Source organism: Mustela nivalis (genome assembly GCF_964662115.1).
Source record: "Mustela nivalis genome assembly, chromosome: 19".
NCBI lineage: Eukaryota > Metazoa > Chordata > Mammalia > Carnivora > Mustelidae > Mustela > Mustela nivalis.
In genome coordinates, this window is record NC_139038.1 from 25,501,259 (window position 1) to 25,517,114 (window position 15,856).

The 15,856-nt window shown below is 50.4% G+C and overlaps 1 protein-coding gene across 11 annotated transcripts in view; it reads left to right on the forward strand.

Moving 5' to 3' along the window:
- SYT17 (synaptotagmin 17) overlaps positions 1-15,856 on the forward strand; it is an 85,915-nt gene that overhangs the window by 14,441 nt on the left and 55,618 nt on the right. For all 11 annotated transcript variants that reach the window (XM_082714921.1, XM_082714920.1, XM_082714924.1 and 8 more), the window contains one exon: positions 728-1,347. In XM_082714921.1, coding sequence (XP_082571047.1) covers positions 728-1,347 — 620 coding nt within the window. The remainder of the gene's footprint in view (positions 1-727; positions 1,348-15,856) is intronic.

Here is a 15,856-nt window from a genome sequence, read left to right on the forward strand (position 1 = left end):
CATTACTAGAATCGAGGGGTGAGCAAAGATTCGAATGACGGACTTGGGAGCCATGAAATCTGCTGGTTGAGGGGAAGGGGAGAGGTGCCCCAGGAATGGGAAAGTCCAAATGTGATCCTTGAAGAAGTACAGTAACTTGTCGTTTAGTAAACTCTTACTGGGCACGTTCTGTGCCGAGTCCTTTCCATGCATTGGCTCCATGAACCACCATCCTCTGAGGCAGGTGCCATGACAGAGTCCATTTTACAGATGGGAAACCCAAGTCCCAGGAAGTCTGGCTCCAGAGTCCACTCTCTGGAAGTGGAGGCAGTATAGGGTCACGGTTAGCCTCAAGACTCAGGGGCCAGACAAGCTGGGTTTGACTCCTGGTTCTGCCTCTTTACTACCCTACGTTACTTCTGGAGAGTTACTTTGAGTTTCTGTTTCCTCATCTATTGAGGAGGGATCGCTGCTCCTTAGAGATAGGGATCTCTGTCTTGTGGAGATCGGTGACTTGATACGTCAGTGCGTTGAGAACGGTGGCTGGTTGTGATGGGGATGGTCATGCCTCCGTGTTGCGACTCAGAATCGATAAGAGGATCTCAAGGTATAGAGGGCAGATGACGAAGAGCCTTAGGAAACAGGGTGAGCAGTGTGAGAATCTAGGAAGTGTTGCCAGTCTCATGAAGCCGCCCGGGTTCGGGCCCACATGTGGTGGTGTTAATTGTTCTTTCTGGCGGCTGTTTAGGTCTTGAATCCAGACGGCCCAGCTCCCCACTCATTGATATTAAGCCTATCGAGTTTGGGGTGCTCAGCGCCAAAAAGGAGCCCATCCAGCCCTCGGTGCTCAGACGGACCTATACCCCGGATGACTATTTCAGAAAGTTCGAGCCTCAGCTGTACTCCCTCGACTCCAACAGCGATGACGTGGACTTCCTGACTGATGAGGAGATCTTGTCCAAGTACCAGCTGGGCATGTTGCATTTCAGCACCCAGTACGACCTGCTGCACAACCACCTGACCGTGAGGGTGATCGAGGCCAGGGACCTGCCGCCCCCCATCTCCCACGACGGCTCGCGCCAGGACATGGCGCACTCAAACCCGTACGTCAAGATCTGTCTCCTGCCGGACCAGAAGAACTCGAAGCAGACGGGGGTCAAACGCAAGACCCAGAAACCCGTGTTTGAGGAGCGTTACACCTTCGAGATCCCCTTCCTAGAAGCGCAGAGGAGGACCCTGCTGCTGACCGTGGTGGATTTTGATAAGTTCTCCCGCCACTGTGTCATTGGGAAGGTGTCCGTGCCCCTGTGCGAGGTTGACCTGGTGAAAGGCGGGCACTGGTGGAAGGCGCTGGTCCCCAGTTCTCAGGTAAGGGGCAGGTTGGCGGTCTTACCTGCTGGGAGATTTTTTTTTTTTAAAGCTGATTTTCATTTCGTTCTTTAAATCGCCTTTGCATGTTAAAAAACTTTCAGTTTTGAAATAAGTTTTGACTTACAAGCTGTCGCAGACGCCACGGGGAGTTCTTGTGTTCTTGTCACCCAGCAGCCCCGGTCACAAATCTTACACAACCAGAGTGTGTCAGCAATGGCAGCAAAGTGACGTTGGCCACGAGGCTCCGGACCTTATTGGATTTTTGCAGAGTTTTACACGCACCACTGTGTGTGCGTGCACGCGCGTGCGTGTGTATGTGTGCGTGCGTGCGTGTGTGTGTGTGTGTGTGTGTTTATGTGGTTCCATGAAGTTTTATCACATGCATAGATTCACGTAACCATCACCACCCTGAGAGGTTTTTGTTGTCGATGCCGGGTTATTTAATAAGGAGAATGATGGTCCAGGGTATGAAGCCATCAGTCATTTTGACTTTCAGAAATTGATTTGGGAAAAATAAAATGAGGGCTGAAGAACAGGATGATAAATGGATGTGTTTCAGGCAAATTGTGAGATTGGCTTCTTTCCCCCGACCAGCCCACAGACAGGCAGTTGGCTGCTGGGGAAGCCACCCACGGCCCAGGCTCTGTCCCCAGTGGGCTGGGAGCGTCCCTCGCTTGGGCATTCTGTGGACTGGAGGATGACAGTTGCACTCCGTGGGGGCGGAAGGAGGAGGTGGGCGCCCCAGGGAAGGAAAAGACCCAGCCGGTTGGAGGCCAGTGTCATCCATTCACGCCGAGGGTGACAGTCATGTGTAACGCAGGCAGGATTACGTTAGGGCTGACATACCAAGGTGCTTTTCAGAGCTGAGCTCTCCTGGTCAGGGATTTGATGAGCCAGCATCACACCCGAGGACAGGCTTTAAACGTGGGGACCAGAGGGGTTGCTCTACTGTGTGTGTGTGTGTGTGTTTCCATTCAAAGATAGATTTGTCCTTCTCTTCATTTGGATCCCCCAAGAAGGAGAAAATCCCAAGGCAAGGGAAATAATTGATCAGGGAGGTGACACCAGAGGACACACCAGGAAGGAGTGGGGCAGTCACATAACGTGTGTATTACCCGGCCGGCCACCGCTGTGGGTGAATGGAGCCAAAACGAGCTAGGGGAAGGGAGAAGCCAGTGTTAGACACATGCCTGCGAGTCTTCCCACCTGGGGGACGGGGGAGCTGGGGTGTTTGTACGCCAGGTCCTATCAGCCATTGAATGAGGGCTGTGGGGGATGGAGGCGCTTCTTCCCTGGCATTTCTGACCCATTACACTGGTGGAGAAAGAGATCTTTGATATCCACAGATGCAAAAAAAAGAAAGAAAGAAAGAAAAGTACGAGAGCTGGCAGCCGCCTTCGGGCCCACATGCACTAAAGCGATCGGGATGGGGACGGGGTGGTCCAGGTGTTACCAGTGTGTGCTGTAATCCATGTCCTCTTTCCCATCACATGACCAGGACATAGTGGATGCTTTCGGTGTAGCCTTCTCACTGGGTTTCCAACCATTAAGAAATTTGAAAGAGGGAGACCCACTGGACCACATCGACTCTGTGTGGCCAAGCTCGATTGTACACATTCAAGTGGAGGACCCTGACACCCAGAGAATCTGGACCCCCGCACACCTTGCCTTGGCTGTAGTGTGAAGTGTTAGAGTCTCAGTCAGCGGGGCCTGGCCCATCTGCCCTAGTTTGATTCTCCCGAAATCCGAGGCCAAGGCAAGGCCCTGGGTGCAGGCGGTTTATTTAGGGGGTGATCCCAGGAAGCAGGAGTGAGGGGGTGAGGAGAACAGGAGAACACAGGAAAGGGGAAAGGCCACGGTGGGTCTTGGGGCCAGAATGGCTCTTTGGCTGCTGGTCAGGTGCGCTCGCACAGCCTCAGGGACAGCTGTCTGCCCGAGCTGATACCATGCCCCAGCAGGACTTTGGGACGGTCTGTAGCTGGCACCAGAGGTGGCATCTGCCGCTTCCCTCTGCTGGCCTGGTGGCCCCCACCTAAGGCCCTCCCTGGCCCCCTCCCGTCGTCATACATTCTCTGGTATGTCTCCCCTGCTAGTATGCAAACCCCACGAGGACAGATTTTTATCTTTTCTGTCCACTTCTCCATGTCGTGTGCCTAGAACAGTGCCTGGCATGTGGCAGGTAGCGCTCAGTAATCTTTGTTGAATGAAGGAAGGATGGAGGGGAGGAAGGACTGCCCGAAGTGAGTGTCTTTCTCTCACCTGCTACTCTCCTTCCTTCCCTCCTTGCATCTCGCTCTAAGAAAGGCTCATGGAAACTGGCTGAGGGAAGAGTGGACTCCCCTCTCCCTTCGCGGGCTGGCTCTGGAAATGACACTCTGTGAGTAGAAAGGCCAGTTGTCCGAGGTTTGGGTTCCCTGGAAGCAGAGCTTGAGGTAAGGGCTTGGGTGTGGATTCGTTTGTAGGGCTGCTGTGACAAAACATCACAAATGAGAGGCTTAAAACTATAGAAATTCATTGTCTCCCAGTCTGGATGTTAGAAGTCCAAGATCAAGGCCATGCTCCCTCCGAAACCTATAGGGGAGAATCTTCCTTTGCCGCTTTCTGGCTTCTGATGGTTGCTCGCCATCCTTGGTGTCCCTGGGCTTAGAGCTGCATCGCTCAAATCTCGCCTCTGTCGTCACGTGACCTTCTTTGTGTGCATCTCTGTCTTACAAGGACACCAGTCCTATTGGATGAGGGGCCCACCCTCCCCCATTATGTTCCCATTTCAAATAATCACATCTGCGACAACCGTATTTCCAAGTCAGGTCACATTCTGGACTGATGGGAGTGAGGATGATAACATGTCTTTTGGGGGGTATCATTGAACCCACAACAGAACGTAGGACAATGCCCTGCAGGGGCGGGGGGGGGGGAAGCAGTCTAGGGAAGGGTGATGGCCCAGGGAGGATGTGGGCTTAGCCTCGCCCTGATTGTGGGTGGGGAGCGGGACTGTGGATGGCAGGATGGCGCTGCGGGGCGCTTCCTCCTTCAGACTGGGAGCCAGTCATTGGTACTCCCACCTCTGTCAGTCTTTGGCGGGGACCCAACAGGGAAATCTGATTTTCAGGGGAGTGGCCCTGGGCCTGCCTGCAGCTTCTGTCCTGCAGAATGGTGGTTCTGAGCCAGGGCCAGTCTTGCTCTCAGGATGATAGACGGTGCTGGGAAGCATTGTGGGTTTGGTGGGTGGAGGTCCGGGATGCCGCTGAGCACCTGCGGTGCACGGGACAGCCCCTACCACGAAGAATGTTCTAGCCCAAAGCGTCCGTAGTGCCAGAGGGAGAAAGCCCGCAGTGGAAGAAGGGGAAATGGAGGTTAAGGGCAGCAACAGGGTCTGCCATGCAGGCAAGATGAGGGCAGGGCTGGTCCCCGAAGGCTGGGGAGGTTTTTCCAGGAGGAACAGTCGCTGGGAAGCAGGGAGAGCCAGGGGCGGAGGGTGTTAGGAGCAGACATCCAGGTAAGTGTGTTTTCATCCCAGAGACTAGTTCTGAACCAAAATCCATACTGTGCAAAGGAGGCCTGCCTTGGAGACAGAAAACAAAATCCGCACACGGTGCCCTGGAGGCCACTGGACGTTGATGCTGGTTTGCCTGGCAGGCCAGGGTCTGCCTTCCCCCGAGCGAGCACTGAATGGGAGGGGTAGATGCAGCCGTGTCTGGGGGTGGAAAACAGAGCTTGGCAGTTTCTTGCTGTCAGCCTGCCTCGCCGGTGTGGGATCAGTGTGGCTATTAGGGCTGAGTTCTGCATGTCTGTGCCTTGGAGAGCCCACGGGAGCGGTGGCGGGTGAGGCCGGCGTGTAGGCATAGTCTGGCTCGCGGCAGAACGTCCCAGCTGTTTCGTGACTTTGAACATTGCATCTTTTGATCTTGGCCTTCAGGACAGGAGCGGCTAATGGAGCTTCTGTCAGGTTTTTGGTCTCATTGATAAGGTTTGGCTAGGAGATAATGAAAATGAGACAGAGAAATAGAAAGCATATGGGGTGATCGAACAGGTGTGAAGTTACTCTCACCGCTGAGAGAAATTCTGCTCATCCAAGTGGACAGCAGCAGATCAACACTGTGGCCATTGAATGTGAAATCTTCGTAGGCTCTACTTTTTTTTTTTTTTTAAAGAATTTATTTATTTATTTGACAGAGCATGAGTGGAGGGGAGGGGCGGAGGGAGAGGGAAAAGCAGGCTTCCCGCTAAGCAGGGAACCCTAAGCGGGGCTGGATCCCACGACCTTGGGATCATGACCTTGGCCAAAGGTAGATGCTTAACTGACGGAGCCACCCAGGCATCCCCTAGACTCTACTCTTTAGTCTTAGTAATTATGACAAAACACACATAACAAAATTTACCAGCTTACCCATTTTTTAAAAATTCTTACTTAAATTCTCGCTAGTTAACATTACAGTGCAACAGCTTAGCCAATTTTAAGTGCACATTTCAGTGGTATTAAGTATATTCACAGCATTATACAACAATCACTGCCATCTGTCTGCAAAACTCTTTTCATGGTGCAGAATGGAAACTTTATACCTATTAAACAATAGCTCTTCATCCCCTGTTGGCCGCCAGCGCCCGGTAGTCACCATTCCTTGTGTTTCTATGAATCTGACTCTAGGTGCCTCCTATATGTGGAGTCATACAGCATTTGTCTTTTTGTGACATAATGTCCTCAGAGTTCATCTATGTCACAGCATGTGTCTGAATGACCTTCCTTTTGAAGGTTGTGTAATACCCCCTTCTGTATGTATACTGAAGGTGTGCCATAACCACGTGTTTTATTTGCTCATTCATTCATCCGTCAGTGGACACTTCTACCTTCTGCTTCTTGTGAGGAACTTTGTGATACTGTAGTAGATATTGCAACATATATATATATATATATATTTTTTTTTTTTTTTTTAAGATTTTATTTATTTATTTGAGAGAGAGAGCATGAGAGGGGAGAAGGTCAGAGGGAGAAGCAGACTGCCCGTGGAGCTGGGAGCCTGATGTGGGACTTGATCCCGGGACTCCAGGACCGGGACCTGAGCCAGAGGCAGTTGCTTAACCAACTGAGCCACCCAGGCGCCCTGCAACATATATTTTGACATATTATTATATAACAAACGGGATAGCTATTATTAGATGTTAATATGCCCTATACTACAGTATATAATAATACTCTGAGTAATACTGTGATGAATACGAGTGTATACGTATTTCTTCAATCCTTTATTGAGCCAGAAACCTACCCAAGATGAAGGAAATTTATTTTCTTTTAAGATCCTGTGGCGTTGGGAAGGATGGGCAAGGTGGTGGGGAGAGTAGATGCCGCATAGACATAGCAGAACCTCCCAGAACATTAGGAGGGAGCAGAGTTCTTGTTCTGGTTTGTGGCTAGAATAACATAACCTGTGGGTACTGGTTTGCCTGTGCCGAGCAGAGACCTAGTACCTACGACTTTGTGTCCCTTACCGTGCATTTGCACGGATGTGAGCTCTTCTCAGGAGAAAGGACTTTTTGGAAGTGAAAGTCCCTTGAACCGGGGGAGAATGATAATGATTTTGACCCAGTAAATCGACAATAAAAATAGCGTGCCTGTATAAATTATTCAGTTATGCATTCTGTATTTGTCGGGTGCTTTTTGTGTTCTAGGGTCTGGGACTTGTGATAGAGCCATAAGTTGGTGTCTGTGCCGCTCTAAATGATGTACATGGCCCAAGTAGTTTATCCTAATAAGGGTCCTTTTTACAAATGTGGGAACTGGGGAGAGGGAAATAATTTGTCTGTGCTGCTAAGTGGTAGGAATGAGACTGTTTGACGTAAAAAATGGTGTGCCATAACCACGGCATTGTGCTGGTTCTCTCCCACAAGCCAAAAGTCCCTGCCCTCGTGGAGTTTACATTCCGGTGGAGGGAGACTTGTAGCGAATAAATGATTTAACAAATAATGCTGGGTTTCACTGTCATTGCCAAGAGAGTCAGCAAAGTAGGATGAGGGGCTGGAGAGGGATGGCTGGGGGGTGAGGGTGAGGAAGCTATTTTAAATGGGTGAGGAGATGAATTTAAGTAGAGAGCTAGATGGAGTGAGGGCATGAGCCTAGAGGATGTCTGGAGGAAGAACATTCCAAATAGTGACTTTGGGAAGTGCAAAGGCCCTGAGGCAGGAGCCAGTTTGGCATCTTGGTGACTAGAGTAGAGTGAGGGGGAAAGCACGATAGGGGATGAAGTTGAATTGGTGTAAAACGTCACTTCACATCAGTCTTAAAGGTATAGGTGAAGACTTTAGTTTTATTCGTAAGTATGATGGCAAGCCCTGGGGATTTGAGAAGGACAGGTGACCCTGTCAGGCTACCCTGGAGAGAAATCATTGGGGGACAGCATACTTACATCCAAAATATATAAAGAACAGCAATGACCCAAAAATTTAAAAAAAAGAAAAAAGAAAGAAAGAAACGCGCCTGGGTGGCTCAGTGGGTTAAGCATCTGACTCTTGATTTTGGCTCAGGTCGTGATTCTCAGGGTTTTGAGGTCGAACCCCACATCAGGCTCTGTGCTAGGCATGGAACCTGCTTAAGATTCTCTCTCTTTCCCTTTGCCCCTCCCTGTTGCTTGCACTCTCTTTCTCCTTCTCAAGAAAAATATCCCAATTTTGAAATGGGCAACAGTTTTGAACAGACACTGCACAAAAGAAGATACATACAGATGGTCTCTAAGTGCATGCAGAGGTGCTTGACGTTGTTAGCCAGTCAGAGAACTGCAGATTCAAACCACAGCGAAATATCACGACATACCCACCTCCTGGAATGTCTACAGACTGACAAAGCTACAAAGCTACAAAGACTGACAACTCCAAATGTCGATGAGGACGTGGAGCAGCCGGAACTCTCAGACAGCAGAGGGGTATAATGTGATAGTAGTTCTTGTGAAACTGAACATTTATCTACCTCCATGATCCAGCACTGCCACGCCTAAGTATTTGCCGAAGAGAGATCACATTATGTCGACACAAAAAAATCACACTGAGGTATTCCCAGCACCTTCTCCTGTCATAGGTCCCCAAACTGGAAGCAGCCAGGTGTCCCATTAGCAGGATGAAGGATAACAAACCAAGGTATATTCCTGTAATAGAGCATTATTCGGAAATAAGAAGGAACAAAGCACTGGGATACACACAGTAACACGGGTGAATGTCACTAACATGCCAAGTAGAACATGTTTCTGAGCAACCATCATGCTAAGCAGAAGTCAGGCCCAAGGAGGTTGAGTGGAAGGGAGCAGGAGGGTTGTTTCTGGATGAATAGTGATGATCTGCATCTTGACAGGCCTTTGGTACACAAGTTATGCATTTGTCAAACTCATCAGGTACATGTAAGGTTTGTGCATCTTTTTTTTTTTTTTTTTTTAAAGATTTTATTTATTTATTTGAGAGAGAGACAGTGAGAGAGAACATGAGCGAGGAGAAGGTCAGAGGGAGAAGCAGACTCCCCGTGGAGCTGGGAGCCCGATGTGGGACTCGATCCCGGGACTCCAGGATCATGACCTGAGCCGAAGGCAGTCGTCCAACCAACTGAGCCACCCAGGCGCCCCAGGTTTGTGCATCTTGTTAGGTGTAAATGTTATTTGCGGGGGAGTGGGATGCTGTAAAGATGCATTGAGCTCAGGCTACTGACATGCCTGCCGAGGCTTCAGGGGGAAGTCTACCAATGTCTGTAGCCTATTTTAAGATGTCTTCCAAAAAAGATCTTTGGAGGGTCGCCTGGGTGACTCAGTCAGTTAAGAGGCCAACTCTTGATTTTGGCTCAGGTCATGATCTCAGGGTAGGGAGATTGAGCCCCCACATCGGGCTCTGTGCTCAGCGGGGAACCTGCTTGAGACTTTCTCTCTCCCTCTGCCTCTCCCCCACCTCAAATAAATAAATGAATCTTAAAAAAAAAAAAAAGAAAAAGATCATTAGATGCACCATAAGGCAAGTATAACATGACTTTAAAATATTAATGTAGAATTATTAATAGCTGCATTGCAGAAGCTAGGTGATGTGTATAAAGGAGGGGACTGTACAGATCTTTCAGCTTTTCTGGATCTGACAGTTCTTATAATAACATGTTGGAGTGCAAAGAGAGAAGAAAACAGAGGCACCAGTTAGGAGTGATTTGCTGCAGTCTTGTAGGCAGGGGGTGATGTCCTAGACCTGGTGTGAGGTACAGGTGCACGAGGGGCCAGGTGGGAGAGATGGTTAGAAGGCCCAGGACCAGCCCTTAGACGTTCAACGCCAGCTTTGGGGGCGCGGTAAACAAGGCTGCCTGACAGAGTGGGGATTCTGCTGTCATGCTGGCTGTACTCGTCTTTTCACAAGGGGCAGAGGCTCCCAGACTTTGGCCTCCCTGATTCCAAGGTCCTGAGTCCTGGATGAATCACACTTCAGCGAACGTGCAGGGAAATTCTGGTGCAGCTGGGCTGGGGTCCTCATGCTGAGCGATGCTGAGTGGCCAGAGGGAAGTAGGAAGGGCTAGCCGTCCTAGCCGGACATATGGCTCAGAAGCGTGGCTCTGCCACTGGCTGGCCCTTGTGGTGGTTGAATGAGCTGCGTGGCCAACATCGGCTGCCATCAGGATTATGTTTGATGGGGCCATTTGGGAAGGAGAAGACTCAGGTTGGAATGCTCTTTAAAGTTCTTGGGGGATAATTCTGCGTTGCATGGCGTGTAGTATCCTTTATTACAAAGCCAGATTTTCCACTGAGGAGGAATGTTTGACTTGCACTCAGAAGAAGAAAATGTGTTACGTCAAAAGTGACATTTGCACACAGGAATGCTGGATATTTATGTTTCAGAAAATTGCTTTCACCTGAGATTTGCTCTGACTGAAGGAACGTGTTTTCAGTCTTTGGTGCCTAGCACTCGGGGCCCCGTGGCTTAGGAAGCGAAGTCTGTGTATATTGCCTTTGCCAAGTAAGATTGAACGATTTACATTTAGCAGTAAATATGTTCTGGGTCCTCACACATCCTAGAACCTAGGCGGTGTGCAACACTTACATTACCCCAGCAGGTCGATGGTAATGACACTTGCATTTCATAGATGGGGGACCCTGAGGCTCAGAGAGGTTAAGGTACTTAACCCATGGTTGCACAGTTGGAATGGGAAATAGAACCTGAGCCTGAGTCTAAGCCTACACCCATACATAATCTATTGAGAAGAAAGCCCTGGCCAATGACTTTGTAAATTGATCTAGCCTATGTAAGTCAAGTGGGATAAGACTGCATTTTTCATACGTATAACCACATTTTTATATGAATATGTGCCTTGCTTCCTTCCCCCTTTGGAGTTATCTTAGAAGGAATTCTGTGTTTGCTTGGAACGTGTTGTTGAACAGAACCTTCAGAGTTCAAGGGGTGTGCGCATGGCTTTCCTCAGCAGCACCAAACTGACTGGATTCTTTTTTTTTAAGATTTTATTTATTTATTTGAGAGAGAGAGAGCATGAGAGGAGAGAGGTCATCGGGAGAAGCAGACTCCCTGCTGAGCAGGGAGCCCAATGTGGGACTCGATCCCAGGACTCCAGGATCATGACCTGAGCCGAAGGCAGTTGCTTAACCAACTGAGCCCCCCAGGCATCCCTGACTGGATTTTTTAAAATGTCCACAGGACAGTCTGATTTGGGAACCAAGACAAGTGTCAGTGTGGGATTGCTGTTTTTTTTGATTGAGGAATTGAAAAAAAAAATTGCATAACCTTGAGATAAAGAGATTTACTTTCCTTGTGTGGCGCTCAAAATGTCTATTTATATCAGGAATCTTGGTTAAACTTGGCAGAACCCATCTCAAGCTAGCTTTGGCCAAAGAGGAAGGCTTGTGGTCACGTGGGCTTTCCAGTGCCATTGGGTCTGGGGGGGTTCAGGTTATGCCTTGGGAATCTTTCTCAGCTGCAGTGTTCCTCCACTGGGCTTTCCTCCATCATCTTTCTTCTCAGGAAGATCCTTCCTGTGCACAGGAGCAAAAGCGGCCGCAAGTTGGCCCAGGCTTCCCTTCCACCACCCAGGACATACGTGGGGGAAGAGAGGTCCTCTCTTCTAGGAGTTCCGGAAGTCCCAGGGAGGATTCTCAGGGGCCCGTCCTTCCTTGAGTCCCGCCCTTGCCCACATGGTGGAAGAAGGTTGGTTCTTATTCTACCATGTGGTTCCACGTCCATATTCTGGCCGGTGGCCATTACTCAGGAGCCTTGCAGTGCGAGTGAGCGTGGTTTGGGCGAAGGAAGGGTGAATGTCTTCTTACTTAGCTGCCATGGTTGCGGTTCCTTCTTTCTGTGTTGCCACTTCCCTGGCTAACGCTTTCCTGGCCAACCTCCCCAACTGAAGAAGCTGAGTAGGCAGGGCCCTGGTAGCAGGCGAATGTCAACTCTTTGGAAGTTCCCGGAAGTAGAGGAAGAGTACCTCATGGTTCTTCGCTGTTGGGCTTCCTTCCCTGGGGGAGGCGCTCTCCAGGATGAGTCCCAATCAGAGGGCACATTGGCCCTGGGCAAGTGGTCTCTGACCTAGGCTGCGCTCTCCTCGAAGCAGACCCTGAGACCAAGATTTGAGTGCAAGTATTGTATTTCAGGGTGATGCCAAGAAGAAGCAGAGGGGAAGCGGGAGGGTGAGACCTGTACTAAAGGATGTGTTACCCGCCTGGGCACTCAGTATAGGGGTGATGGCGCCCGAGCTTTTCCTCATCAGCTCCCTGCAGGTGGAGGCTGAGGGCTGCTTCCAGAAACCCTTAATTCCCTGGGCTCCTGCAGCCTGTTTCATGGACATGGAGAGGGAGGACTCTGGTGGCCCCAGAGACTCCTCATGACGGGGAGAGGTAGGGCTGGCAGTAGGGAGCTCCGTCTCTGGCAGGGATGTGGTCAGGCCCGCGGGCGTCAGGCACCTTCTGCGTCCCGACACTCACTCTTGTGAGGGCTCCGAGTACAAGATCTGTGCTCTCTCTTCCCTCTGCTTGCCACTTCTCCATTCCTCCTCTCATCCGGTCAGAATGCTGAAAAGCAGACGGGTAAGACCCCGGGTTAAACAGATGCCTGTGGAGAAGGTGCTGGTCTCTCCTTCCTTCGGGGGCGTGTGATCTCTGCAAGTGAATCTCTTGGCCGCCATCTCTCTGGGCGCTGGGGTCCTCAGCTTTCCCCACTCAGCCAGTGTCTCCTCTTCTGCTCCCAGAGGCAGGGAGCAGGGATGGTTTGGAATATTGCGGGACCTGGTCTCTGCGTTTTAGAAATCCCAGAGCGAGGCGCTAGGCCCCACCAGTTGTCTGCTCCTTAGTGCCTGGCCCTTGTTCCCAGCTGTGGGCCCAGGCAGCCGGTTCTGGGTACAGCAGGGGATGTCCCCCTCCGTATCCTGTTGATGTACAGCTTAAGACTTGGCCAGACTCTCCATAACATCGGCTTCTGCTTCTGTGTATTCTCGGTGCTTCTGGCATGGGGAAGGAACTCGTTAGATGTTTTCTGAATTGAATAAATATTGTTGTGTAAAGGGGATTAGCTTTAGAGGAGTTGGGACCTGGTGAAGGTCCCGGCTTCACCCTTTACCAGCTGTGTGAATTGGAGCCCCACTCCTCACCTGTCAGGGATAATAACGCAATGCTTACAGCATGGGAAGTTGGGGCAGTGATGTGAGGATAACAATAGAGAGAGCTGACTCTGACCTAGTACTCACTGTGTCAGGCATGGGGCTAAGCATTTCTATTGTATTAGCAATTGTTACCATCCCATTTTATAGATGGGGAAACTGAGGCATGCATTAAGTAACATGCCCAAGGCCATCGGCCTGGGATTTGCACCCAGGCTGTCCAGCTGTTAGCCATTCTACTCCACTATATTCCATCTTGATAAACCAAGATCAGGCAGGCAAAGCCCCTGGCGTATAATATACACCGAGTAGGGACTAACTGGGAGCTCCCGTGCGGGGAAGGAGAGGGAGGAAGCCGAAAAGAGGAAGGAGACATTGGGAAGCAAGTAAGGCGGAGGCCATGAGGAATGGGCCAGAGGTTCTGATTTGTGTTTCAGGAGATGCTACTTTGACCTTACCGTGTCCCAGGCAGATAGAGATAGAAAGAATTTTAGCACATTTTTTAGAAGGAAAAACCGGCGATGACTCCAGACACCCAGAGTTGTGTGTTGATTGGGCCCAGAACCTGGAAACTGCCAGAAGTGACACACACACCGCCAGCCCCTCCTGACCGCATATTGGATCTTGAGATCGCTCGCCGCCAGATACTTGAACGGGCACGGGCGAAGCCCTGGACAAAGCAAATGTCAGTTTTTTAATGAGCGTTCCTCTTTAACTTACCCTGAGCTGCTGTCAGCCTTGACTCGTTCAATAGGATGCTGGCCTTTCTGTGTGTTAAAAGGGTTCCCCGCCTAGGTTTTGGTGAGCACCTGTGTTTTGGCAACACTGTGCAGCCAGTGCCGGGCCCAGGCCAGAGCCTTAAAAGGCAGCATTAACTAGAAGTTTCTTTTCATGTGGTCCTTCTTGTTTTCCTCCTCCTGAAGTAGAGATGGAGTTTACATCTCAGACCTCAAAATGAGCTTTTGGTTCCTGGTTATGATGTCAACTAGAAGGGAAACGAGAGATGGTTTGGTCCGAGCCTGTTTTCTGGATGAGAAGACTGCAGCACAGAGCAGTTGAGTCACTTGTCCAAGGTCACACAGCTTTCAGCGATAGCTTTTGGAGACGAGTTAGGCCTCCAGGTAGGAGGTCTTACCTCTGTGGCACAATGTTTTACCTTACAAGGGAAAGGATCTGTGGTGCCCGAGAGCCCTGGAACATACAGACTTCAGTTCAAGTCCTGGCCTTTATACCCTCTAGAGGTGGGGGGCCCAGAGAGTTACCGTGTCATCTCTAAGTCTCGGTTTCTTTGTCTATAAAATGAGGGTTATATATCGTGTGCTGGAGCCAGCTTCCCCTGGCTCACAGAGCTAATTGTAAATTTTCAAGCATTTCACAAGCCTATTAACTTCACACTGAAGTCAGCCATTGTGTAGGAAATGGACCCATGCTACCAGTTGGAGCCCTTTCCCCTCCTGGAGGGCTACACACTTATCTGCACTTCACTGACCATAGTGGTACTTACCTCAGGGTGTTTTTTGGGGCTACCAGGGGGCTAGTTTGCTCGAGGCTGAAAGTGCAGAGCCTTGACGTATGTATACAGTGGTGCCATATGAAGAGGACAGCCCCATAGTCCCGAAGTCCTCAGGCCAGCAGGAGCCCAGCCACTTCCTGTGGTGTGACCTTGGGCGGTTACTCTCTGTTGCTGATAATGACAATTGCTGAATTTTCCTGCGCTTGTCCCGCTTGTCCCGTAGACCAGCCGTTGTTTTAGGGCTTTCCATATACATCTGAAAATCCCTGAGGGACTGTCATTATTCCCCACTTGTCATTTTAAACACCCGAGGCACAGGAATGCCTGGCTGGCTCAGTTGGTAGAGCGTACAATGCTTGACCTCAGGGTCGTGTGTTCAAGCCCCATTTTGGGGGTAGAGGTTACCTTAAAAAAAAAAAAAAATCTTTAAAAAAGTTTAAAATAAACTAAATTCAAAACCGGAGGCGCAGAAAGTCTGAGGAGCTCGCCCAGGGCTGTGCAGTTAGTGAATGGGGGAGTCTGACTTCACAGTCTGGCGTCTGCTCCGGGCCTCTACCCTGTCTCGCTGAGGCCCAGCTTCCTCCCGTGGAAAATGGCAGGAAAAGCAAATTGGAGCTCAAGAGTTGTGGGGAGGGTGGCATCTGCTTATGCCTGCCGTGTTCACACCGGCCCAGCACAGTACCGGTCCTCACATCAGGTGCGCTGACTGCTGGTAAGCCGTGAGGAAATGTTGCTGTCCATCATTACCGTGATCGTGGTGCTGAAATCTTAGCCGGGGAACTTGGACTCCGTGTGACCAAGGAGATTAAAGCAACACTGGCCAGCAAGTAATTCGTCAACCGCAGCTGGGGTTGAGCAGATGAGGTTGGAGCTCTTGAGCAGCTGGCTGGTTGGGTGGCCCAGGTGTCTGGCGATCAGCTTCAGAGAGAATGTTGGGGCGGCCCAGGTGTCTGGCAGCTTTAGGGAGAATGTTGGGGCTCTGCTCCGAGAAGGAGAGGTGGACGGTCTCAGGGGGCTTGTCGCCATGGACTGAGGCTGTTCCCATGGCAGGTTCTGGGGCTACAGACAAGCGTGAGACCCGGTCCCTTCCTTCAAGACTCTCAGTATAACAAATGGTGACCAAGCCTGTCGGTGCTTGGGAAGCATTTTCTGTACATGACCCCATTGAATCATGCAAGCCTGTGAGGTACAATGATCAGCCCCATGTTCCACATGAGAAAACAGAAGTCCTGGCCAGTGAATGACTTGCCTCAGATGTTCAAGGAGTAAATGTTGAAGCCAGGGCTTGAACTGAGGTGACCTCAACACGTCCTTTCCTGGAGTGGCCTCTGAGAAACAGTCATGGCCGTGGATCACTAGGATACAAGGTGAAAATGAGGGGAGCCCCAAGG